Raw genomic sequence first — 27,848 nt, 5'->3', positions numbered from 1 at the left:
GCCCAGGTGTGCCTGGCATGGCTGACCCTCAGACATGGCCCCGTGCAAGCGTGGCTGTGCTGCTCCCCAGGCCTGCCCGCGTGTGGGAGCTTTGCAGGCAGCCATGCAGGATCAGGGCTGGGCCAGCTGGCATCTGGCTGAGCGGTGCTAATAAGCCCTGCCACACCTTGCTGATGCCTTTGGGGTGACTGGGTGTCTCTGCCTGCTCCCCAGAACTCTGGGTGTTAGAAAGGCCTCATCAGCGGAGCTGCTGCTCCGTGCGGTGCCAGCCAGAGCTGAGCACATAAACCCCCTCAGTCCGGAGCAGCAGAACGCACAGAGCAGGTTCCCAAGAATCACTGCAGGACTCAGATTGGCTTTGGCAGGTTTATCAGCTCTGGCTTAGTGCCGGCTCTGCTAGGCCTGGACTGAATTAATTGGGATGCTTGTGCACTGCAGCTGAGAGATAACTGCATTACAGAGATTTATCTGTTACTAAAGGTATCCCCTCCACTGTCCTCGATAAGGAAGAGAAGCTATGCAGAATCTCACAGAATTTGCAGGAAGGTTGGCATGGCTGGCTCTACACATGGTTTATGTATGAGTTTGTATTCAGTACAAGTGTTTTTATTCAGTTCTGTCACATATAGTGCAGTTGTTTGCAGTGGAGGTCCACTCCCTGTTACCCTTTGCAGAGTGTGCAATGTGGACATGACTATCCCACCTGTGGGGAGGAGGGGACTGGTGTTAGCTCATAACTGTCTGGTTAATTATTTAATTCTGGGGCTTTGGAGGGGTCAAAATGCCCATCATCTATCTGTGTGAGTGATTCTATATGGCCATTTGCAGATAGATACCCCAGGTTATTCTTTTACTCCCAACAGACCAGAAACCCTGTTAGGGTGACACAAAGCCCAAAGGAATAGGCTTTTTTACTTAATAATTTTCTTTAAATTGCAGCAGTTATCTTGCCTCTGTCCCTTGATAGTGCCTACAGTGTTGCTGCAGAAGTCCTGGTGCAGTGTGAGCCCATCTAGAACACAAATGCAAGAGTGACCAGAACACAAATGAGTGCTAGAAAATTGCTACTGAATGGAGATATTTCTGAATGGAGACGATTTCAGCCCTGAGGGTAGTTACTTGATCCAGCATTTAGTCTGATATTGTAATTTGGCAGTCTTTGAGAAGCAGGTACAGCTTATTATATGTGACAATGATTTATATCTGTGCTGAGAAATAAATCTGCAGAAAACTTCCAAGAGACAACTGACAAGAAGACCGTTTTGTTTTGTTTTTGGTTTTTTTTGAGAGAGATTTTATAGGGGCATTCTAGTCTGCCAGAGAAATACAGCTGCTGGTAAAGTCCACATTTTGTTATTGGGTTAAACTAAACAGTGCTTAGCTGTATGTTTAAGGGCCTCTGCAATTTTCTGCAGCCCTATTTCTCCCTTCTGTTGTCTTGTAGCCTCCTAGGATGTGTTTTAACTAGGGGCTGATAGAAGCTTTCCATTGAATCCCAGTCTTAAAGTTGTCCTCTGATATTTCTGCACTTATGCCCAAGCTAAAGACTGGAAGTGTACAGTCCCACCCATATCAGATCTTCATCTCTCCTCTGTCTTCACTTTCTCCTCTACCCTCTGCCCTACCCCAACCGAGTCATAAGACTAGCAGCTTTCCAGGAGTAGGTGCTAGGGACACATTGGGATTTTCCAGTCTCCCTGTGCTCCCTAGAGCAAGCCTCAGTAGTGCCTAAAATTTCAAACATTTGCTAAGATGAATTCAGAGCTTTATAGGACAGAGAGTCCCCCAAACTATTTTTTCCACTCAAAATGGTTTCTTTCTGTGGAAACAAATACTCTCATGTTTTCAAATGGTCTCGTTTCTAGAAGTGGTTTAACATTGTCTTTGGCTGGATTATTGTTCTCACCACAGCCCAGTTTACCTTGAGAGTGCAATAATATACATGAGGTCTAGAGTGGGATTTGTGGGGAAGACAAAGAATTACTGGAGTAGCCTTACAACCTCTAGTATAGCATGGCTATATTGCAGCTTGGATTTAAAAAAAAGTGAATTTGATGTTTACTACTCTCTAGGGACATTTGTTTGGCTTTATGGACTCATTGTGAGAGTCTGTGTTATCAGCAATCTGTCCCAGGGGAGGCCCAGGGCTGGGCAGGCAGGAGGTTCTGTGGACCATGTATGTGTAGAACTGGCAGTGACAAGTTTGCTGCAGATGGGTGCTGAATTGAAGTCGAGTTGGGAGAAAAGGGTGGGATAGCAGGGGCATTAAAGAGTGGGATAGCATTAAATCATAATAGCAATAACATGAGCATCTACCCCTGGGAGAGCAGGATGTGGCGTAGTGAAAGAAGGGTTTTGGAGATCCGGATCTGCAGGAGGAGTGAAGGTCCATGCTGCGCTGTGCTGGCAGAGGCAGAGCCCTGCCTTTAGTACCCCTGGTTCTGGTCACTGCTGTGAATGTATCAGTTCCAAGGATGCTAGCAAGTCACCATACTGGCCATGAACACAACAAGCAAGCAAGCAAGCAAGCTAAGGAGAGTCTGGTTGTGCATGCACAGAAAAGCTACGAAATGCAGCTATTCATGTAAGGCATTGTCTCCCCATTCTTTCTTAAGGGATTCCATCCCCCTGCCCCCACCCTTTGCACTCTAACACTATATTTGTGCCTTGGAGATGTGGAGATGAGCGTATGATGGATGGATGGATGCTGCTTGTCTGGGTTTTCACCACCATTTCCCCTGGGGCACTCTGTCTGCTGGCAGAGAGCACCATCCCAAAAGATGGTATCTTTTGCAAACTCGACAGCTAACAGACAGCTTCTCTCTCTGCATATTTCCCCAAAGAAGAGCAGGCTTAATCTGGTTTTTATATGGCATATTTCATTATAATCTTTTTGACTTTCCATGTTCCCAATACGCCATAATAAATAAAACGCTGGGGGTGGGAACAACAGAGATGCTGAGGCTTCACACTCTTGTGACACTGATAGATTCTCATTTTAAACTGTCATGGGATTTAATTGCTTGCTGAGCCACTGCACTGCACTTTCAGACACATCCTGCCACATCCTCTTAATGAGCTTAGTGGCTGCATTCACTCAGCAGTAGTTCTGTTTGCTGTGAATTAGGTGGCTTTTTTAGACCACCTATATGATTTTAAAGAGGTAGTGGTTATTAAGGTAATATCCTTGGATTTATCCATCCTAAACAACTCTTCTTGGACTCTTAACATATAGTTTCCTCTGGCTCTTTTTATGTTCCAAAAAAACGGCACCAAGAAACAAAAAAGCAAGAATCTATGTGCAAAGTCAGTGTTTGTCTAAGAGGGTTTTTGGAAGCTGGATTGCTTTGGTTTGCATAGTAGCTGTCTCTGGCGTGATAGATCATGCTGGAACTCACCCAATAAGTATCTCTGTTCCCAATTAGAACTGGAAATGGAGCTGCTTACGAGTGCACAGAGATGATGGTTTGGGTGGCAGCTGCTACTGTGGAGATGGAAATGATCCATTGTAAAACAAATACATTGCACTGTATAGAAAAAGGGATTATTGTTTTAAATTTATGTTTCAAAGAGACACTGAAAAGTTGCTTAGCTCTCAATGCGTTGTAAACGTAGCTTATTTAAGGACAGGAATTTGCAGCTATTTTGCTATTTTGGCAAATCAAAACTCGAAAAAGCCCACCATTTTGTGGGATTTGTGAAAATGTGCTTCTCTTGGAGGCAGCAGTTCAATAGAAAACAGATACAAGAATGACACTGGCATGGGTGCTAGTTCAGATTCTACCACTGCAATCTCAGGACCTTAATAAATAGAGAGGTTGCTGCACTGGGCTGGTAAGCAGAAATAACCATGTTAATTTAATCACTATGAAAGGGACTCTGCCAAGTTAAGAAACATAAATTTTAATTATATGCACACACACATATTTGAATTATAATATATGCACAATATTTAGCTGTGACACCAAGACTACTGTGGTTTACTAAAACAGGAAGAATTCTTAAATAACATTTTATTTTTCATTGATGATTTTTGGTGATTTGACATTTCCATTTTGTATAGTTCTAACTAGTTCTTGTATCTGCTACATTAACCATGTGCTGTTATGTTTGTGGTACTAATCAAAAGGAAATTTATCTACAAACCTTCTTAAAATTTTCATACAAAAGAGTAAGCTTTTAATTATAGTGCCTTTACTGGTAGTTATTACTTGTAATAAAGATTATGTTCTCTGAAATTATAATGTTTGAAGAAGAGCTTGTGATACAAAACAGAAATTACAAAGAATTTAGAAAAATTAGTGGGTAGCAAATGCTATTACCTATATTTAAAAAGTATTTGGATGTGATTCAAAGATTTAAAGACACATAAATTCTACATGAACATCTGAGAAATTGATTGAAACAGTTATTAGATATAAGCAGTAAAGCACCTGGGAAATGATGATATAGGAGGTTCTAACCAACTACATTTTTTCCTACCAAGGAAAAGCATGCCTCACCACTTTCTTAAAATTCTTTACATGATATGTAAAGAACTAATAGGTAGGCAGGTTGACAATTTTCCTAAACTTTCTGAAGACCTTTGGTATGTCTCCAAAGAGAAACAAAGAATTGTCTTGGATCAACACTTTTAGAATAAAAGATAGTGGAAGAAAGAACTTTCATTATAGATTAATGCTTACAGCTGGTGCATCAAGGTTTAGTGCTTGGTCCACTGGTGTGTAATACAGTAATGAACAAGCTGCAGAGTGGGAATACCTTGTCAACTACAAAGATTTGCACATAATATGAAGTTATTTAGAGCAATCATGGCTGGGAAGGTCTGTGCAAAGCACCTTGGGGAGATATGAATGTGCTTGGGGCGTGGGCAGAGGGATGGGCATTTTAATATGGTACCTGTGTGTTTGAATGTATTCCTTATGGGAAGTTCTTGTCCCCATTACAAGATTCCTAATTCTTCTGCTTAGTAAGTAACTGGACATTGAAAGACACAGCCTGAGGAGTAATCTAAAGAATATTGTAATTAATTTGTTTAAATGGGGGATGTGGTTTCGTCTGAGAATACCAGATGCAGTACAGGTCCATCTTGGGAAGACTGGTGTATAATAAAAGGAAGTTCAGAGAGGTTTGTCAGGACCATATGGAAAGCCTCCCACAGCAGAATAACAGAAAAGATTGTGACAGTTTATCCTTGAAAGGAGAGGAATAAAAAGAAATTACAAACATTTTGGTCAAGAACTTCTATTTTCCCCAGAAAGAACAAGGGGGCTGGCAATAAATAAAGTGAAACACTCCTTCTTTCAAACCATAGTTTAACTGTTGAACTCAATCGGGTGGGAAAACATCAAGGGTAAAAGTGTATCAAAATTCAGAAAGGGCTGGGCTGTTCTGTGTATTTTCACAAGAGCCAGATTCAAGATAACTGGAAGGGATGCTGCATTTATCTCTCAGGATGCAATGCAGTATTAGGGTAGGTAAGTTTTTGCATTTCTCTCGTGACAGACTTTCACAGCTTCTTCTGCAACATGTGAGGTGACTGCACAGTGTGGCATGACCAATATCAAAGCAGAGGCAAGCACGGGGTCACAGCTTAATTCCTTAAACCCAGAAGAGTCTCCCTCTGGCCTTGTTTGAAGCTTCAGGCACTGGCTGGCACCTTTATAAGCAGGACAGTGAGTGGAACAGACCGCACCTTACTTCCAAACAGCAGTTCTCATAGTCTGGGGAAGGCCTTGATCTTTCACATGAAAACTACATTTCAGTTTTTGAGTTGGCTCCTCAGTTTTCTTTAGGGTACTGGCATAAGAGAAAAGATACTTTTTTTGCTTTTGTGGGAAAATCATGGATAGTTAAATAGGAAAGAGAAAATAAGGGATTTAGTGAAATGAATTTAATGATCCCTTATAGTGTTTAACTATTTCTGTAGGTGAACTGAACTATCTTTTAGATTTTTGAAGACTTTCATCTCTGGGGATTCAAAAACTTGTTTGGAAACATAATTTCCTGTCTTTATTACTGTATCCTTTACAGACTAGCCATCTTCCAGGAAGGATTGAATTAATGACAGTGATTGAATTCATTACAAGGGGTTGTCTTTGGACCTCTGAAGTTTTTATACTGTAAACTCTACATTCCAGATAAGACAGAGTATGCCATTTCCCCCTTTTTAGAGCTATTTAAGAATTAAAGTGGGTTCATAGAAGCTACCAGTGGAGAAGAAAGTGAAGGAGTTGAATGGCAGTCAGCTTAGTGAGCAAATGGGAGACAGACACTGGGTTTATTTTCGCTGGATTCCCAGCTCACTAACGTAACTTCTTGGTGACTCAGTCTCCCCATCAGTAAAGTGTGAATAAAAATATTACCTTACAACGCCTTGTCAGTGGAATGTTAAATTTAGTAATTAGGAAATGCTCTGAGAGTTTTGGATGAAAAGTCCTCCTGGAGTGTTGTTGTTGGGAAGTAGCAGTGCCACACAGAACAAACATGCCTATTAAAGACAGCTGCCTGTTTTGACCTTAAAACCTACCTTTCCCTCTTTTCAAACTTCATGTTCGATATATCTGGAACAAATGGGGAGTAGTTCTACCTTCATATATGTTCTACTTATCCCTCATCCTTTCCTTGCTCATTTCCTTTTCTAATGCATTCATTTGCTGAATGTATTGGTATCCAGAGACATACATAGCTTGTCACAGTGAAGACATGTTTGTTTCCAATGCCCTTGAGCTTCCTTGAAGCTTCTTCGCTTGCTGAATGTATGATGACCCCTTGGGTTTTGCAGTCCTACAAGGTTCTAAATACAGAGCAAATGCCCTTTTGCACCCAAACACAGGACTTTGAACCCAAGCCAAGCCCAAATCCAGAGATGATTATGGAGATTTCTTCATGACTTCAGATCCAAGTGTTGGGATTTGCACATAAATCAAGTCAAAAATCCCTTCTTTCTATTGAAATGTCTGGATCCAGAGGGAGGTACTAGGAGTTCATACAGGGAAATTCAATCTGTGGGACTCTCTTTTGACTCTTCTGTCTTTTTTATAGCTCAAGCAAGGGAGAAGTTGGGGACGGGGCCATAATGGGGTGGGTATGCCAAACTTAATGGTGAAAACAGAGGCCTGATTGAATAGAGCTCCTTGTGATGAGAAGGGGGATCAATTCACAGTTGACCCCATCCCATTGTGTGGATTGTTCTGGGAGTTTCCTTTAAAATCCCAGTGGTTTGATTTTTCTGCATGGTTTGTACCCAGCCTTTCCCTCCATGAATAGAATAGCTTTTCCTGGAATTTTTGCTGGATTTTCTGTGGTTATTGGCTAAGCAATGCTCTCTCACTTCAGAAGACCGGAGTAAGCATGCTGTGGAAGTACTGATTGGAGACCCTGAATCATTTGCTAGCTTAAAGTTGGACACAACTGACCCCAAGAAGCAGATTATACTTTACTGTCCCAGGTGCAAGTACTCATTCATTATTTGTTTTTCAGGAGTGATTTGGGACTTTAAAAACACATGAATTTCTGCCCTGCAGAATTTACAAATCATGGTGATAGAAATGCAGGGAGCTTCAGGCAGACTGAGGAACAAAACACAATTCTAAAGCATAAGAAGTAGACAGGACTCTGAAATACAGACACCAGATGCTGATTTGTAAGCGTCGTTCTTGTATATTTATTACTTTTAAATATACTGGTCTAGAGAAAGGAATTCATTTTAGAAGGGAAGGAGTACTTAAGAAATCCATACCTGGCACTGTCAGGTAAAGACATGTGCAGGATGTTTCCCTGCCATAGGGTTGCTCTAAATGAGCCCCTGTATGAGTGGTATAGAGGCTAGGATCTACAAGGAAAACTGGATTATTGCCCAGGTATATTTTAACATCTTGCTAAAGTTAACGTGCTGTGTTTGCCTGTCTGCTGCACTGCCTCATAATCTAGTAGCAGCATTTGAAAGGGGAATCAGGCTCTGTTCCTTCACTTCTCCAGCAAGTTGCATCAAACTTCCTCATAAATCCATACTGTCTTTGGAGCTCTGTCCCCAGCCTGTTCCTGAGCCAGCCTGTGGCTCTTCCTGCAGTGACTGGGCGTCATCCCATTTTATAGGTAAGATTCTGCACTCATAACTGTGTTTCTTTGCTGGTATTGGCCAGCTGGAGCCAAGTGGAGATTTTATCTAGTCAACATTACATGAAAATTCAAGACATGTCCCTTTTTTTTTCAACATAAGGTCTCAGCGTTGGCCCCCCACACAAGCTTTCTGTTTTCCCACATGTGGAACATGCCCTGGTGTAGGAGAAAGAGGATTGAAGCTGTACTATTTAAACTGTGCCAGATGCTAAATTGCATTAAGCTACTTTTCTTCTTCAGGAGATCAGATTCTTCATATTTGTTATTTCGGTATCTTAAGAAGTCCTGTTTTTGTTCTTTATTTGAAGCAAAGAGAGTTTACGCAAAGGAGAAGGATTTTTCCCCCATTTATTTCCTCCTGATAAAATATATCCAGCGTTTTTTTCTGCAAGCAAGCACGGCAATTGAAAAGATACCAGGTTTTCAGTAAGATAGAAATTAATCATATATGGAGTTCCTTAGTGGTTAAATGAACTTGAAGAGCTCTCCTTTAAGACAGAAACAAGTTTGAAAGTCTGTTCATCATCTGCTTGACATCTCTGTCCTTCTTCCTGTTAGCTCTTTGGGGGAGACACACAGTGAGTGTGTTTTGTTTTTCAGAAGTTGATCTGCCTCTGAAAAAAGATGGGTTCACCTCAGAAAGTACAACTCTGGAAGCCTTGCTGCGTGGAGAGGGAATAGAGAAAAAACCAGACACTAAAGAGGAAGACACTATACAAGAAATCCAGGTAAAGGAGAGCCCCATGCCCTGACATCAGGGCTGGATTTTACAATTTGTCTCTAAGTCTAGGAGTCTTTTGTCCTGTGGCAGAACAGTGCATCTGTTGATAGCTGTGTCATTCTACTGCCAAAATGTTATCAAACCTTTGTGCTACACTGTGATGCTCAAAATGATGTCAGTATCTCACATGCTTCTCCTGTCACAAGAATCTCTGTTGTTTGACTGTGTTCTGCACGGGTCCTGTGTTGGAATTTATTTTGCAGCACTATGAGATAATTACGTAAAAATCTGAGAAGCTGAGGTGGATCCCAACTATAAACTGAATTTTAGTGACTCATATTTGAAATGAGTTTGGACATGGATTTCAAATTGGATTCACATCTGCCATGGAAAAAAACATGTCATTGCCTTACCTGTTTTGTTGTTTGTGTTTTGGTGGGTTTTTTTTAATAGTAGGTAGCCTTCTGGAAGTATACAAGAAAAACCACTTAAAAAATTGTAATTTTAAATATCTCAGTTATTATAAGTGATGCAGTATGAGAAATATTGCCTCTTCACATGCATTATGGTTTGAAAGTTATTTGTCAAGATTCTATTTCATCCTTCAACAATTAAAAGCCAAAATACAATTATAGGTCTGTTATAGAAGCAATTCTGCTAATATAAAGGGTTCTTCTGTAAGTCCATGTCACTTTTAAAACATCTTAAATCACTAGGAAAGTGGGCCTCTCCCACAGCAGCACATCTTTGGTGATGCTAAAACACCGTTGTGCCATGAGTCTTTTTAGAGATTGTTAGTGAGAATTATTAGCGATGTGTCAAACTTGGTAATTTTGGCTGAGATACAAAATGTTGCATCTATACCTAAAAGTAGTAAAAATTTGAGGGGTCAGTCCCATGCCAAATGAAACAGAAAAACATAGGCATCAAATCTGTATTACCTGGAGTTCAGTTCTACTGCTCTATTTGTTAGAAATTTCACACAGGTAAAGGCAGCAAAATTTGGTTTCCCACTCCCAGTTGCACAGGTAAAAGAGCACCATCAAGGAGGAAGCATCCCATGCTCATGGATTGGGGAAAAGCTTTGCATTAGAACTGCTCTGTGTTTGCTTTTTCAGTAGTAAATCTGGGTCTATGAAGCTGAGAGCTCTTGCTAAAGGTCTGTTTTTACTTGCTTCCAAGGTCACCAGAAGTCATGGTGCAGCATCCTTATGAAATTGACAAGTGCCTTTGAATGTTGCTGTGTGATCTGAGCTCCCAAATTATCCCCAGCAGCAGTCAGAGGAAAGAGACCTCAGAGATGTTGGAACTGACATAAATCCAGGCTTTGCAGAGCAGGGAGGGGGTGCAAAAAAATAGAACAAATTTTCAGCTAAACTGCTGTAGCTGTGACCTGTCACCTGAATGCTGGTTTCCTCAGAACAGATGCAAAAGGCATGTCTTGCTGCTTTATTTTATGCAAGCACAGCTTATCTGGATTCAGTCTGTAGAACAATGATTGCCAAAGCCTTCACTAGTAGGCAGCTTTCAGTGTGTACTTTGGCACCTGGCAGCTAGACTGTACCAGATCAAAATCACAGTCAGTGCCTTTATCAGTACGACAAATAAGAGAATGCAAATCTCTCTTTCGTTCCTTTGCATACTTGTCTGTGCTGTAGCTCTAAAGGGCCCAGCCTCAAGAGTGCTGAGAGTGAGCAGGTGGGATACACATAATTGTAATTCCCACCTCAGTCCCAGCCACTTGCCACCCTCCCAAATTCATCGTGTCTGTCAGGAGAAGATGACTTGGTGCTTGGCTGCACCAAAGCACATAGGGCTGGGAAACTGTTTTAGAAAAACATAATAGGAAAAGAAAAGTTACTCTGCTAAAACATCTAAGGGCTCCCCTGCTAAATAGATGCAGGCATTGGACCCTGCTCTACAGTTGGTATGAAACAGGGTTGATGATTTTGCCCTATGGTAAATTGGTATTGAATGTGTGTCTCCATTGTTTGATGGAGAAGAGTTAGAGTAGCCTTCTGACCATGCAGCAGAAAGGTTATGCCCCTTCTATCAAGGATTAAAGTCATTACTCTGGCAGTGTCACCAAATTCACACTTGGTTACATATTATCTATTTCCTAAATCGGTGCTTCAATTTTAAAGGAAGAAAGTGGTTTGTAATATTTCTCTTAATTCTTGTGTAGTGTCATTGTTGTAAATTAGCTCCTTTCCCTCCCACATACAATGTGGTTGCCCCTGTTTTGAGGTTTTTTTTGAGATATTTAAGATACGAAACAATGTAAAAATACAGACTCACGTCAGTAAGTTTGCTTATGTTCTTACATACATCCTTACATTTCTTACAGTCTCCTCATGTACAATATTTTTCAAGCACTTCAGTCCTAAGATGAAGTCAATTAATGTATGCAGTTGTATGAATTTTGAAGAAACATTTTATGTGTGCAGAACTGGAACCTGCTTAACTTTTACACCCTCTAGTATTTAGTACTCCAGTATTATGTGAATTTGTATTTCATGATAGTTGGAGGTCATTAATAACCTCCTCATATTCAAAAATAGAAGGAGCAAAAATTAGATGAAGACTTGATCCTCTGTCATGTGCTACAACTTGTTTGTAATGCACTGACCACTATTAGTCATGGAAATTTAGCTGATAAAATAAGAATGAACTTTTGTAACTGGTCTTCTAAATACAGGCTTTTTGAAATGTGAAATTTCTGTTGTATTCTTTCCCACAAATTCAGAATTTGGTGCTTGAGGTATGTTGAAAGAAGAGAAAGAAACTGATCTGCTCCTGTTCTCCCTCTGCTGGCTCTCAGATAGCTTTTAAGTAGAAATTAGAGAGAAGGGGCAAATAGAGTAAGACTGAAAACCTTCCCATCAGTTTAATGTCACTGATCTGAATCTGCATCGTGGCTGTAGTTTAAATGAATGTTGGCATGGCAAAGGTAAGTTAGTGATTCCAGATTAGTCCCTTGCAAAATGGCCCAGCACCATAAATGGCAGGAGTGGCTCGGACCAATTTCTGTATTTCTAGCAGACATGCCAAGAGTTGGGGAAATTTCAATGGGACTTCTTCCCACATTAGTGTTGTGATGATTTGTCTGGCCTTTTTTCGTGTGATGTCTGACTTGTGCATGTTTTCATGCAGGACAGCCAGCCTGCGTTTGGTTCTATAGAGGTTACATTTCAAAAGATAGAGTTAAAAGGATTGAAATTCCCTGGCCCAGGCATCTCACAGTTATGTGAGCTGATGAAGTATTGTTCCTAATAAATAATTAGTTGAATGAATTATTGCTGTTGGTGCTGTTAACCTCAATGAGACCTGTAATTCCTCACCATTCTCATGCAACAAACCTCCTGCTTCCAGATTAGAGTTGTACCTGTGGTGCAAGCCCTGAAAGACATGGCTTTCTAGATCCATTCTGGAATGTATGGAGGAATTTTCTCTATTTTTGCTAAAGAAAGAAGATTGTGAGCTACCAAGGAGAAAACCACTGATTTTTGTATTCTTAAAGTGCACGCTCAACATTAGAAGAAAACAAAACAATTTAGGTTGCAACAAATGAAAATAAAAAACCAAGTCAAACAAATTCCCAGACAGGGCCTGCATTTTGCATACTAATACTTGTGTTGTCTTGGAATATTGGTGCTCAGTGATGCCACTATTTTTTCTTAGGGACCTTTTTATCATAGCTGACTTATACCAGTGGTATTTTTTAGTAGGAATTCCCTGGAGATATTAGGGTGGAAAAGAAAACAAATTTTGCTTTAGTAGAGAGAAGCAGGGGTACTGGGATCTGATTTGGCTTTGTATCAACTGTAATAACCCACAGTCACTTTGGTAAACAGTAGCTGGTTGTATGTGTCCTTTTTTCTTCTAACCATTCCTGTTTATTGTTCAACCACAGAGGGTTTTAGAAAATGATGAAAATGCAGATGAAGTGAATGAGGAAGAAGACTTGGAAGAAGATATTCCAAAACGAAAGAACAGGCCTAGAGGACGGGTAAGTGGAGAGTATATTGGAATGGAAAGGAAGGAAGCAAACCTCTGCTTTCTAGTGTATATTTCTTACGTGTATTATGTATGCAAAGTCTTTATCCATGAATATATGATAGTGATAAAACCACAGGTAATTTTCAGTGATATGTAATAGATTTTTAATATTTTTCAGTTTATTTTTGTGAATTGCCATGAAACAAAAGACTATTTTGAGAGCAAAAATTTGGGGTAAATTTACTTTAGTGTTGTATTTACAATTGTAATGTAAACTGTAGTAATTATGATGACATCCTGTTATTACAACGCTTCTTAAAACAACATTTACTAATTACAGAAAAGCAGCAAATTCAGTTGTGACAGCCAAAAAAGTATTAATAAAAGTAACTTGAACTGTGTTAATAAGTTTTTCAGCTTTCTCCAGGGTAGCATTTTGTGGCTGACACTGGCTCTCTTGGGCCCATGGCAAATCTTCCATTTGCTTAAAAAGGGCAATATTTTATCCTTAGGGGACTCTGTGTCCCTTCTCTTACCTAAGATGTCTTCACAATTCATCAACGTACCAGTTAAGTAATGAGGCCAACATTTTAAACTTGGAATCAACATTTTCAATTGTGGGCCTGTAAGGTAGGCATCTAAATAAACGTGAGCACAATTCTCAGAAGTTTTGAGCATTTTCATCTCTCTTTGGCTCCAGTGGATGCTGCAGGGGCACAGGAGCTCTAGAAGTACCTTTTGATGTGTTTATAGAAGTCAAGCAAGAGGGGCCACATTTTAGGCCAAATGAACAGAATATAATAGCTTTTGAATAAGAGACATGAAACCACATTGAATACTTGCAATGTACTTATGCATCAGACCCTCTCTTTTTGTTTCTTCTGTTGTTGTGTTGTTTCAGTTTTCTGCTCCTCTTTATTTTGGAGCGTAAGTCCTTTAATATAAGATCAAGCACTTTAATAATTGGATAAGTATATATTTCACCTTCCTTATTCTCAAAATCACCTGAACCAGTTTCTTTCTTTCTTTCTTTCTTAGCCAAAGACCCCCACCTGGAAAAAAATTTTCCAGAAAAATGTAAGTTTCAGAAAATTTGTATGAACCAGTAACCAAAACCAGGAGATAGAATCAATATATGCACACAAGCTTAACTGTAGCAATCAACTAATATCCCAGGCTAACAACTCTTTTCTAATAAGTTGCTCTCACATAAATTGCACACGCTGGTTAGGGTGAATGAAAGGGAGTGGATAGCTAAAAGAGATATACTGCTCCGGAGAAGGGAATTTGGTGTATTCGTATGTCCCAGACCTGTACAAACAAAATCCTGAAGTTAGTGTTATGTGCAAGATTTTGCTTCCCTGTTCAGGAAAATGTTCAGGAAAATGTTCCAGAATTTTTTCTCTGTTACTGTAGGGAAAGGAGCTGGAGGGTACTAGGTGTCCCATTCATTTTGAAGCATACATTTGTTTTATTTTCTGCCCTGGAACTGGCCCCCTATTAAGTACAGGAGAAGCAGGATCTCTTGCCTTTTTCTTCCAACTCACTCCTGCTCTGCTAGTGCACTGGCTTCTTTCAGTGCAAAAAAGAGAAGTCTGAATAGTGCCAAATACTTCGAGCAATTTTTAGTTTTATTTGATGGCATCAATAATCAAAGTAAAATGGTGGTAGAAATTAGGATTACAAAATTAGGGCCAGGTTATCTAGCTGTTGAAAACTGGTAAACCTGAATTGCATCTGGTCACAAGTGTTTTGCCAGTTTTCTAAAGGCAGCCCTTTTCTAACTTAAGCCTGACCCAGTATAGGGAATCGAGGCTAAGGATTTGAAATTAGGGGACATGAAACCTGGGCAGCTCTTTGTTTCTGGGAAGGACTTGGTTAGGGTATTTTTAGAGGGCAGAAGAGGGGAAGGACATGCATAGGAAACTAGATCCTGTGGAGTGTGACCTTTGGGGATTCAGAGAAAGGAGTGAGAAGGACTGACAGCATAAATGCAGGATTAATGCAACAGAATTACTGCTCTGGACTTTCCAAATTGCACATGCCTCTTCCTTTCCCTACAGCATGATTTATTTTTAATCCTGGACTCTCCATCTGTCCCTTTGGCTACTCTCTCTGGCTGCTTCAGGGCTGCTTCAAGGTTGCTGGGCCATGGCTTCCAGGCCTTTCATGTCAAGTCTCGTAGTCTTTGCTGCATCCTGTCAGGAGAATAAAGGCAGTCAAGGATGACTGAATTCAACAGCCTGGAGTGCAGACAGCAAGCATGGGGCATTCAGTTTAGTGCCTCTGGTGCAGTTGCTTGGTTTCCTTTCCCCTCAAGGCTAGCCCTGAAATCATGGGGGCATGGGAAGGACACTGAAGGCTGAAGAGGTAGATTTACAGAAGGAAATTTTTAGTGTCTTTGCTGGACAGGGACAATGTGGTAGAAGCTGAGCAGGGTAGTTTGCTAGGAGATATGAGATGTTCGCAGCTGCACCTGTACAGATTGTCTGCTCATCAGCTGGATATCCCGTGGGACAATTTCAAAAGCACCAAAGACATTTGGGAACCCAAGTCCCATTGAAAGTCATTGACTTGAAAAATCTCTGCCTCTGTGTTCATTGCATGAAAAAGTGTATCTGACATGTGGTCATGCCATGAATGCTGTGCCCCTGCATTTCTGTAGAGAACAGTCTGAAGGGAAACAGCTGGCTGTAAGACTAGCAAAATTCTGAGCAACAAACCTTAAATTACTATCATATTCTGAAACGTACCTATGTAAAAATACTACTTTCTTACTCAACAGGTATGTTCCCAGTGTGTGAATAGAGTCAGAGCTACTGACTACTGACAAATATAAGACTTTACATCTTTTTCATAGTTCTGAGAAGCCAATGCAGCTGGTAGGATAGGGAAATTAGATCCTAATCCCGGTACCAGCAGAAATATTTGTAAGGGCCAATCACTTGTCTGTGTGAAGACTCCCTGATGAATTGAGGGTTGTGGAGGAGCTGCCATGGACTGAAATTCAGCTTGCAGCACGTCTTGCAGTAGTGAGGGGAGAAAGGAACTAGCTTGGGATTGATTTCATTGCCCAGAGGGGGTTTACAGAGCTGGCAGTCAGAGAGAAAATACTGCAGACTAGTAAGATGATTTTATGTGATATGGTCAGTAAAGAAGCTTCCACCAAACAATTGTTGCTGAGGCCATTTCTAGGGGGAAACTGCTTTTCAGTTCACCCTTACAAATCTTGCTCTGCACATGTGTGCTGGACTGCACAGAGGTCATTGCAGAAGGCAGAGTTATCCTTGTCCTACCTAATAGTGTTTACCCCATCCAGATAGCTGCAAATCCATGTCTTTCCTTTGGGACTGTGTTAAGAGCTAGACCTGAGCAATCCCAGGGAAATAACATGTGAAATTTTTTAAGTCCCTGTTTTGACAGACTTTGTCAGGCCAGCGTAAAACTGTTCCTTATTACTTCTCTTTAGATATCCAGTGGAACACAGCTCTAATCATGCTAGTTCTGTTCCAAATTCATAGAAGAGGGATGGAGTTTCTATGGCCCCTTTATGTCTGGGTGCAAATATTCTCAGGATTTCTACACCTTCTTCAGCTTTACCTACCAAAGCTCTGTCCCTTTCTTATTTTCACATGCAAAAGCTTGCAGGATTTGAGTCAGGCGGCCTTGTCTAGAGTGAGAAACATGAACAGTTTAATAAGAGGAGCAGCAGAAGCAATTCTGTTGTTTTTATCCAGGAATAGAGTAGCTAGCAGAATTAATAAAGGACTATTTAGCCATCCACCCGTGATCACTTCCTCAAACAAAGATCAAATCTAAAATTATTGTCATTTACAAGCTGTACATTAGTGAACATAAAAGAATTGAAGGCCTTGGCTCAGTTCCCAGTTCCACATCACAACTCCACTGATGGACAGATATGAGCTGTCCCCTTGTTGGCATCTCAGCTGAGAAGGGTCAGGATCAAGTAGTTTTGATGCTGAATTCCACTCTCACCCCTGGAGCTCAAGACAGAGCAGTCTGTGCTGTGGAGAAACAGAGCTTTTCAGTTTCTATAGCTGCCAGTTCGGTCCATTGTAGGAACACAGAACTGCAGAGAGACCTTTCTGGGTAATTTCTGTTATTGCAGGTAGCCACATTATCTAATCTTTTCCCCTAACTGACCAAAGCTCTATTTTATAATTACCCATGGTATCTTTGTCCCAGAAGGCCATTTCAAAACATTGCTTTTCAGCTAGAAAACAAAACAAAACAACACAAACAACGCCCCTTTGAAAATATTGAAGGAAATAATTTGACCTCTCTTTTATTTGGGGCCTGTTTTCTGGCTGATTTAATGTTTGTATTTATCCTTTAACACCTGTTCATCTATTCATTCATATTCATATTCAGTTCAGCAAGGTGTTTGAACATCTTCAGAAATAAATGTGTGACGATACTTGACTGAATATGTGCTGGCAGTGACCTACTGCTATGGATGAACAGTCTGAGCTGTCTGTGGAGAGGATCTCCATTGCATTACAAGGTCCATTAACATAGTGCACATCTTAGGAGAAGGGTCAAGACCACTTTGAGAAACCTGTATGGAAGCTGAGGATTTGTTTAGTTTATACTGCACATTTTTCATAGGAGGGTGTGGGGCACAAGGAGACCTGAGGGGTAGTGGAATGATGCTAACATCCTCTTGTCCTTGCAGGCTCGGGGATCTGGAGGTGGCAGGAGACGGAATGATGCTGCCTCCCAGGATGATCATGACAAACCCTATGTTTGTGACAGTAAGTAGCAACCAGACAGCTTATTCTGCTTCCAGCCTGGTCCTACCAGCTCAGTGCACTCAGGGCTTCATATATTACAGCAAAATATTCTGCTGCTCTCTGACTTGCATGTTTGCCACCTGCTGCTGCTGCTCTTGGTGTTTTTGCATGAGGGAAATAAAATTAAGTCCTCAGCAAGACTCCACTTTCCTTTGCCCTCTAATAAATAATCTCTTATATTTTCTTTCTCTTTTTCTGGCTTCTCTGCCTTTTGTCTTCTTTTCCCCCATGTAAGTTTCACCCTCTATTTCTTCTCTGTTTCAGATAGTTACAAACAAAAGCATAACTCAAAAATCTCCGACAAAGGTACTTCACCCTTGTTGTATCTCTTGATATATTTGGTGATTCTCTTCCCTTCAATCCTTTTAAAATCTCACTGGGCCAAATTCTGAAGGTCTTATCCCTCACCAGAAAGTACTCTTGTAGCATCATCAAAAGTTGAGTCCTTCTAAGAAACAAGTAACATCTTGAATGCTTTGTTTTGATAGATATTCCCTTTGAATACAGCCCTGCTGTTTGGGATCTTGCAGTTGGACTGCAGTGAAGTAACGCATTGTCTGAACAGAAAAGCTATACTACAGCCCAGCACCAACACTGAAGGAGGATACCAGAGTTCTAGTATGAGGGAGGAGTCCAATATTTGTTACACAATGGTTTGGGGTTTTTTGCAGTCTAGTCCTTGATGCTTTCCTTCTTCTTTTGATATTCTTTTTTGCTTCACTATGTCATTTCTGTGAAGGGCACTTATCTTACCCACATGTTTTTGAGGCATCCCATCTTAAGGCTTACTGTAGAGTATACATACAATTTTAATTTGTGCTACCAGGTGCCTTCTAGCCTGTAAAACAATAACCTAACAAAAGTTAATAGAAGTAGGAGAATAGCAGGTCTTCACTTCTGTGATCCAAAACTAGTGGTTTTGAGGACAACTAGAACCCCCTTTTTCTACTATTTTTCTATCTTGCAACGTTACTGACCTTAATAGAATAACCCTTACTATAACAATCTATGGGGGTATTTTCTGCTGATTTTTAAAAACATGAGGACATAGGGAGCATGCGTGGTAAATAAGAACTGTATTCCATGTGATGAAATCATATTCTTGTATGGTGAGACCAGGTGACTGTACATGACCAGAAACGGAAAGACTTGCATATGAATGGGACACGACACATGATAGAAACATGGTCAAGGAGGAAGAGCCCTTTAAGATGTGAAGAGTCAGAAGATTTATGCTGTGGTTAAATAGCAGTCCTAGTATGCTGGAAGAACTAAAATGTGTCTTCTAAGGCTTCTCTGAGAGCCCAGGACGTATCTTGCTGAAATCCACAGGTTTCCTTTGCTGGTATATGCATATCTTTCTTTATCTCTTCCCTGGAACATCCTTCTAAATCCAAGGATGCTTGCCAGTGGTAGTCATTTTGAACACAATGACTCTTTATTGTCTGATCTTGCATTGCTTTTGGATTTTACTGAGCACTCACAACATGCATAGTAGTGATTTGCACAGAGTAGATTAAACATCAAAGATATCAAAGCAGGCAGCAGAGATCTGGCCTAAAGTCAAGACTCTTGTACATTGTTGTATTGACATTTTTGCCTTGGCTTACATTTTGGAGCATAAATTTCACCTTTGGTTTCAGAAATATAAACTTCCTTATTTCATTTGGCTGACACCTTTCACTTTTAGGAAACTTACAGTTACAGGTGAGTCATAAGGAATTTTGGAATCCAGACTTTGCACGGTGACTTCTCCTTTTCCCTTGTATATAGCTGAGAAAAGGGTTATATGATAGCAGAACTCTTTTATCTGACTTTAGAGCAGAAGGGAAGAACTGTCCCAGTTTTAATGTCATCATCCAGAAGTAATATCCTGCCCTTGTTAACTTTCTATAGAAACATTACATAAAATTAATTATGAGTAATTGGCTTATTATCCTGCTTGGGTGGATTTCTTGGATTAATTTTTTTCTTTGAAATTATTTGCTGAATATTTTTATAGATAAAAATCTAATTGTGATAGATTAGAAATTGGTTTGCAGTACTCCCTCTGCAGATGTTTTGGGCAGATAGGTTTGTTTTACATGGAAACATGCAGGTGAAACACAGTGAATGTATTTCCTGTTTGGGAAAGCATTATTACCTCAATCACATTATTGGTATGAATAATTACCTTAATGGGTCAACAGTTTGCTTTTTCTGTAGTTTATTTAATTTGCCTCCAGGTTGCTTTTTCTGCAAGTATTCTGATATTTGAGTTTTGAAAATGACCACAGAGAAGAAAGTATAAACATAGCTAAACCAAATTAATTTTCTTATAAAACTGCAAGGGCACAAAAAATGATTTGTGGTCAAGAACTACTTTGCTCTTTTATCATATTTACACAGTCATATTTATGGGAAACAAGAATATATAAACAGATTTCATCAGTAATAAAAAGGTTATAGGAAAAAAACTAGGCTGTGTGTCAGTAAGATGATGCAAGGGTGATGCCCAGCTGGCGCTGCCCCTTGTGTTGGAAAACAGCAATGTAATCTCTGAAAAGACCTGTCTTTTTCTGTAAGAGGCATTCAGACATACATCAGTATTAAACTTGGTCCCAGTATTAAAACTGACTGGAAACATGCAATTTCAATGTGGTAAAGGTTTTCAAAGCTCAAAATGTTTTGTCATCCTGTGTTTTTAAGACGAGGTGGTTGGATGCCTGTTTTGTGGAATGAAATATTCTGAAATACTTCCGCTGGTTTTATTGAGCATATACTGTATCAGAAGTTCAGAATAAAATGTTTGACCAAAACATCAGTAAAATCGCTAGGATAATCATGAAATGCATTGTTTCATCAAATCACCAAGTAGAAAAGTTGTTGGTCAGATTTTCAAGCAGTTGCACTGGATAGTGTTGTGCCTTGAGCTCCCTTGGGATAGCTTCAACAATGACAGTGGCAGGGAAGACTGGCGTGAGATGGCTATAGGCTGGAAATGGTATTGTAGCCAAATGGCTCGGCAGCTGTATGAGTGCAGTCCCAAACATAGCTTGAGCAGCTGGCTAGGACTTGGAGCAGGTGCCTCAACAAAAAGTGGAAAGTAGGGCTTAAAGACTAATGCAAAGCCTCTGATGTCAAGCAAGTGGAAGATCAACCACCACCACTGTCCATGATGAACTGGGCATGTGATTTTTAAAGGAGGGACAGAGTGAACAAATGAATGAATACCTACATGTTTAATAAGAATTGATGTTATGTCCCTGTCAAATATTCAGCTGGGGAACCATTATTTCTACCAAGCAGTCTTCTTAAAAATCCTTCTACTATTTTAATAGTGTTTATTATATATTATTTACTACTTTATAAAAAGAAAAACCTTCTCTGAAGTTTTATCTAGAAACTTGTATTCTGGTTTAAAAGTTGCAATCAGTTGTAGCACCTGAGTTCCATGACTCCAAATGTCTACTTCCTTTAGCCAGAAAAGTTAGTTTGTGCTGAATCTCTGCAAGACACTAACTTTCCTGCTGCCTCTCCTCACTTGTATGCTTTTATTCTTCTCTTCTTCTCAAGTTCCCATGGAGGCATGGGACTATGTACATAGTTCCACCTTTGTTTTCTGTTCCTCTATGGAAGATTTCCCTTGCCCACCTCTAAAAGGAATTTTTTCTTTCTTTTCCTTTTACCAATATGTACTTGTCTCCTTTTAGTTTTATTCCCATATAAACTCCTAATATAAGTAGCAACTTATATTTGTATCATATCCTTTTTTTGTAGTCCCTCTGAGACTGAACTATGCATTTAGATCCATTCCTTGCGCAAAATGAGAATTGACTGAAACCTTCTTAAGATCTCTGCTGGATCAGTGACTAACGCAACATTGTATGAACCCAGAGACACTGATCTTGTAGTGTTTTGTAGAAGCTGATTCTTTTGTCAAGAACTTAATTTTAAGGTTTCTCTAGTTATTTAACCTACATTTTCTCTGCTGAAGTCCAAGAGTAGCAGTCCTTGCACTGTTCTCAAGAGATAACAATGTCTTCTATGTCTGTAAACAGTTACTGGGACTTCTTTCTGCTGAGTTTTCTTCAGCTCTTTTACTAAGCTTGTTTCTTTTACTTTGAAAAACTCCAAATGGCCTTTTAAAAGTAGTAGTGACCACAACTAAGTTCAGCGTGCTATTCTGAGGATAGAAACATTTCCAAAGATGAGTAGTTGATACATTTACATGTACTTACAGTCACTTTTAGAAATCGGATTTATGCAACTTGCTCTGATATGTATCCATGAGAGGCACAGGGATGGCTGACCTAACAGGTTATTTAGCAAACCCTTCATCAGTGCAAGATGAACAGCTGGAGCTCCTCTCCAGTGCTGTGTCCTGTTTCAGTGGCAAAGGAGCTTTCATCCTTGTCCACCATGTGAGTTCATATGTAATATACCATTTGCTTCTTGTTCCTTCCCTGTTCAATCTGTTTCTACTCAGGCAGGTTATCTATCACATTTAGTTTCTTCAATATACTGCTTTGTCCTGTTTATACTGTGTTTTATTTATTTATATTAGACGTCATACTAATATTTACTAATTACATTGCTGTTTAAAATAATTCTTTGATAATGAATCTCATATGATATATTTTTGTTATTTTTCCAATATTTTTATCGACAGTCCATTCTCTGCATGTTTGATTCTTTCACTCTCTATTTCACCCTTCAAATTAATGATAAAACCAGAGGCAAGCATTGGGTTCAAACAGGACTCATTCAGGTGCTTGAAGAAGCAGAAAGATGCCTTCTGAAAGTTTAAAAAAATTAGGCTCCTAATTCTCACTGATTTCAGCTGAAGGTAAAACTAAACTGTTTCCTTGAATATCAGATTAAATGCCTATCTGCTTGTGTTCTGTTTGTTGTGCCTACAAATCATATAAAGCTTGGAGCTTAAGTGAACACTTTGAACATGTCTTTGAATTACTAATAATCATTCAGAACATGGATTTGCTTTTAAAAACGCTTGACCCTACATCCAAATCACTATAGCTTGAAATATCCTCCTGCTTTTTCATTATTTTGAGATTAACTTTTTCTTCCCCATTCCCTTTCTCTTCTAACCATATTGTAAGTTCTGCCAACAAAAGGCTGGAGCCTTCACATAGCTTTAGTGATTTAACATGAACAGATTTCACTGAGTTTCAATTGGTACTGAGAATCTCTCTCTTTTAGTTTCCGTAGAAAATCCCAGTTAAATGTTATATTGTTCTAGCATGACTTGCCAAATGCAAGTCCTTGAGGCCTATTCTTTGGGAACTATTTCATTGTGTTTGTTCAAAAAATGACGGCCCTAGTAATTTCCTTGCTAACTTCACCTTGTCTTCTTCGTCATCTCCTTGAAACGGTCCTGATCCTGTCATACATATTAGCAAGCATCTCACTGATTCTCTGAAAGTTTTGCTGGAATACAAAAGGCCTACCAGATAAATCCTGATTTAACTTGATTTTTACCAGTTCTCTGAGACTCAATCTCTTGTCTTAATTCTGGCAGATACTATGAACAAGACCAACACTACTAACTGCTGCTGCTTAGGGCAGATTTTTGGTTAAATATCACAATTACAAGCTGATTTGAAAATGCTTTGATTATAGCATTATATTTTTACATGCTTCTCATAAATCTCTGGCATGACTTTTAAAGTGTCCCTTTAAACTATTAGCAGTTTAAGCCCTAAATCATCTTCTGGTATTATCCTTTCTAGTGAATCCCTAAGTAGATAAGCAATAAGATCTAGAATAAGATGCTTGTTCTGATGAACTCAACAAACAACTCTCCCACCATAGCTGCTATACTTGTCATCCATTGACTACATTATTGGTAGAAAAGACAAGATTAGAGAGGTAAGGACACTTAAAAAAAAATCTTTTAAAATACTCAATAACACAAATGTGGAGTAGAGCACATGGTAAGAAGGGAACAGAGTTGACTCTGATAGTTGAACATTTTCTACTCATGTAGGATAGTTGTTTGCTCCTGCTAGCGAGCCATTTGTTGAAATGTGCACGGGTGTACTGTTGAGCTGTGTATGTTTTGCACTGGGGTTCAAAGTTACTGTGATCTTAATACAGCAGGTAGATTCTGGGACTTGTCCTCTGGGGGCACTGAAACAAGGACTATTTACCTCCCTATTCTACCTACAGAAAATTCCCTATGGAATGGGTTACTAAATAGCTGCTCTCATACTACAAGTGTATAGTGTGACAGTACTGATCAAAGAGGGATGAATGTAATGTCTTTCTATCAGTGGAGGTCAAAATGCACTGTTAATGTTTGAGATCTCTAGATGTGCCAGAGTGCATATACAACTGTAACAGGGGAGAATATATTACCAAACCAGTGCAAAACAAGGGCAGTTTTTAATTTTTTTTTTTTTTTGAGTGGAGTGAGTGGTAGGACAGGAAGGTAACTTTGAGGAATGACTGCCTGCCAGAAGTTAACTCAAGATTTAGTATTTGACATAGCACAGCTGAGAAGAAAGAACAGGAGGCAACAGAGAAAAGCAAAGAAAGACAATGAGGGGGACAAAATTTAGTGACCAAAAAAAAAAAAAGCAGCATGTACTCCTCCAGTTTCCTGTTTCCACTAAAAACATGGATTGTTTCCTTCTGTCTCATACTGATGACAGATTGTGCAAAATGTATGTGGAGAGCTGGCTGGAACATAGCTCACAGGCTGCCAAGGACCAAATGTGTAACTATTTCAAAATGACAGCAACACAGCCATTAGATATTTGATGAGGAAGTCTTTTAAGTCATAGGTTTCAAATCCCCTTTTTAACAGGGGAAGTATTTTATATTAATTTTACTCATTGAGAAACATAGAGTGAGAATTTGCTTATCCAAAGGATTGCAGGGTGCTACAGCCCAGAACTTAGAAGAGAGCTCTCTTTTATGAAACACTCAATGCTTGCATTTATACTGTTCCCCCCCGCCCATAATGCAATTGTGTAACATCTTCGTATCAGTCTTCAAATTTGAAGGAAAATAAGGTTCATCATAGGAGACTGTCTGGTGGTCTCATAAAACAATCCTTCTTTCCCATTTGTGACATTTGGTCCACACTGCTGTATTACTGCCTACTTACCCAGCTTGTTCCTAAGGGAGCAATCACATCAGCTCATAGGAAAAATACATCCTTTGAATGCAGGAGGAATTGGAGTGGGTTACGTTCTACAAACTCCCACTGTTTTCATTGAGCTTGGCTACCTAATTAAAGATCAAGTCAACTTCCCAGTGTTGAGATTCAGGATGAAATCTACCACATGCAAGGATGATGAGCCTATCCAGCAAGGAAAATTGAAGATAAAAAAGTCAAAGCTGCTGAAAGGAAGGCCACTCGGCAAAGTTCATGAAAGGCACACTTTCACTTGCTATGTGTGAGCTGCACGGCGTTAAAAACTAATCGACAGCATGCATTTCAGACTGGAAGAACCAGTCCTCATTATGCTTTTGTCAGCTCTGAGAATGAGAAAGATGTGGTGTAAGCACTGGTGTGGATGCTGGAACTCATGGATTCCAGTCCTGGTAATGAAAAAAGATCACTGTGTGGGCAGCTCAGCCCCTCTGCAGTTCTCTTTTTTCAGAACCGAAATGAGATAGTATTTCCCACTCAGGAATGTGGAGGAAGATTAATTAGTGTTTGAAAAGCCAGTCTGCAGTGGGAAGAGTTATATAAGAGCTAAGTGTTTATTGATGATCACCCTTTTATAGAAACTACTTCTTAGCACAGTGATACGGTCGATTAATAAAATGTGCTCTTACCTGGAAAACAAGAGATTAGGGTGAATTCAGGAAGATTCAATGTGTTGGAGAAACCATGAAGTTCTGATTTAGCTTTCATTCTAGCAAAGTCTCACTGAAGCCAATGGTTCTTTTGCCTGACTAATATCATGACCCTTTCCCCTCTGCAAGCATCTAATTTGTTTGAGGAACATGAACTCTCTCCAGTTTCAATTCATGGCATTGCTTCAGACTTTTTTCATGACAGAACATGAATGTGAAAAATGGAAAAATCTAGACACCAATAAAAAAGGCTGCTGGAACTGCAAATCTTTGGTCCTACAAAGGATCTGCTAGGACCATATAAACAAAACTCCTTTGCCTCAGTTCTGATTATAAAGTCCTCCAAATCAATTTCTCACAAGGCATGTGTCACATTGCTGTCACCCTTGCAGGCCACCTGGAAGTCCTCACAATGGGAAGGACTCAGCTGCAGAATTACTACTGGCTCAGCTTATATCAATGCTTGCTTTTTCCTGGTGAGGTGATACTTTTTTGCTGAAGAAGGATGAGTCTGAAGACCCATCTGATTTCCTATGTCATCCTAAATTCCATAGCTAAAATCCCTGCAGGATCCTGTATGGAATGGAGTAAACACCACAGTTTTGGGACTTGTTGTTGCAGGGAATGCAAGTTTCCTTTTGGGCATTGATCATCTGATAGTGTTCTGGAAATAATTTGACAGGAGTCTTTGAGCAGTATTGGTAATTCATAGCAATAGAATTATTCTTTAACATTCTTCTTCAAACACACAAAAGTAAGTGGGATAGAGTAGGATACTTGATGAGCTGATCCAGCTCATCTAGCAGATGGTCAATCTGCTAGAAATGTAAATCTCTTTCTCCATTCTAAGAAACACTGCAACATTTATGTAATTAGAGGAGGCTACCATTCTGAAAGAATTTAAGCAGTGAGCTCTCTCTGGGTTGATGATTACTTAAGTGTTATGCTTCTTCTACTATTCAAAACATGGGGAAAGTCATACAAAACTGCGGATATCTTGTTGTTTTGACTCTTGTTCAGACTCTGTTCCGCTGCTTGTCCTTTGCCCTGCAGGACCACAGAGAAGGAGGAGTAGTTTCCCCCTCCAGAATGCACTGGAAGAAAACAAGGATGGTACTAGAAGAAGGGAGACTGAACTGATGTTTTGTGGAGAGCATGCATCTAACAACAGTCTAGTTCTTCAAAATGTCTGGCAATGGAGTTAGGTTTACATAGGAAAAATGAAGGCAGATGCTTCAAAGAATGGATATGCATATCTAAATGAGTATTTTATTTCTCTCAACATTGCCTCTTCCCTCCTGCAGGAGGTCTCATTTCTAAACCAAGGCCATTCAAAGACTTAAAAAATCTGTAACTGAGGACAGGACATATTACATTTCAAAAAAACTTCTATCTTGTTATGATGAGTCTGTGATCATAACCTTGCACAATGAAGAGAACTGGGATAAAAGTACCTAATATTCCACATCACTCATACATATCATGAGCTTGTTTTACATGTTTCTAACAAAGTATTTTCCTTGAGGGAGTTTGTAAATCAGCTAGAAGAGATTGAGAATGAAATATGTTATTGTACTAGGCTTTGATTTACAATTTTCTGTAATCTGTTCCAAAATGTGGAACATCAATTGGCATTTTCTGACTAGTAGCAGAAAGGTATAAAATTTGACATTTTATTTATATGTAAATGAATAAATGGGGTGAGAGGGTTGGTTGGTTTTTTTTGTTTTGGTTTGGTTTTTTTGTTTGGTTGGTTTTGGTTTTTTGTTTGTTTGTTTTGTTGTTGTTGTTGCTTTTTGTTGTGTGGGTTTTGGTTTTTTTTTTTTTTTTTTTTTTTTTAATTTTTTAAAAATTTATTTGTGGAGTCTTTGACATTCCCAGACCCAGGTACCTGGAGAATGGGGAGTCAAGTATCTATATATATTACAGGATACATACTGGGGCCTGTAACACCATTAAGTTTTTAGGAGTGGATGGTCACTTACCCCTCGGAGATCCTTTTCAGGGGGGTCTAAAAACAGGATTCTGTTCTCTCTTCTGGCACCATTGCCTTTGGCCTTCTAAACAAGCTATGCAGGACAGACTACTGGACGTGACATTTATTCCTGTGTGAAATCCTTGAGGTTAATTAAGGTAATAAAGTGACTATAAATGTCTCTGGGAGTAAAAACTTGCAGGAAGGGCATTAAGCTTTTTGTCTTTGTTTTCTAATATTTTAAAATGGTAATATTTGTATTTGGTAGACAAAATAGCTGTATAAAAGAAAATGGACATTCAGAGAATGCTTTGAATATGAAAAGTGATTACTTTTTGAGACAATAGCATGAATTAAAAACTATATAGAAAATCAATTCATATGTAATGAATCTTATGCTGTTGCC

The 27,848-nt window shown here is 39.5% G+C and overlaps 1 protein-coding gene across 9 annotated transcripts in view; it reads left to right on the top strand.

Annotated features, from left to right (window-relative positions):
- The window catches only part of DPF3 (double PHD fingers 3), a 193,899-nt gene that overhangs the window by 112,043 nt on the left and 54,008 nt on the right, over positions 1–27,848 (top strand). For 4 of the 9 annotated variants that reach the window (XM_019282288.3, XM_039551924.1, XM_019282291.3 and 1 more), the window contains exons 4-8: positions 8,722–8,849; positions 12,756–12,851; positions 13,880–13,918; positions 17,538–17,616; positions 17,920–17,961. In XM_019282288.3, coding sequence (XP_019137833.2) covers positions 8,722–8,849; positions 12,756–12,851; positions 13,880–13,918; positions 17,538–17,616; positions 17,920–17,961 — 384 coding nt within the window. The remainder of the gene's footprint in view (positions 1–8,721; positions 8,850–12,755; positions 12,852–13,879; positions 13,919–17,537; positions 17,617–17,919; positions 17,962–27,848) is intronic. The other 5 variants (XM_039551926.1, XM_039551929.1, XM_039551928.1 and 2 more) reach the window with 3 other exon arrangements.

This window comes from Corvus cornix, chromosome 5, assembly GCF_000738735.6.
Source record: "Corvus cornix cornix isolate S_Up_H32 chromosome 5, ASM73873v5, whole genome shotgun sequence".
Classification (NCBI taxonomy): Eukaryota; Metazoa; Chordata; class Aves; order Passeriformes; family Corvidae; genus Corvus; species Corvus cornix.
This window is presented reverse-complemented; position numbering and strand designations above follow the sequence as displayed.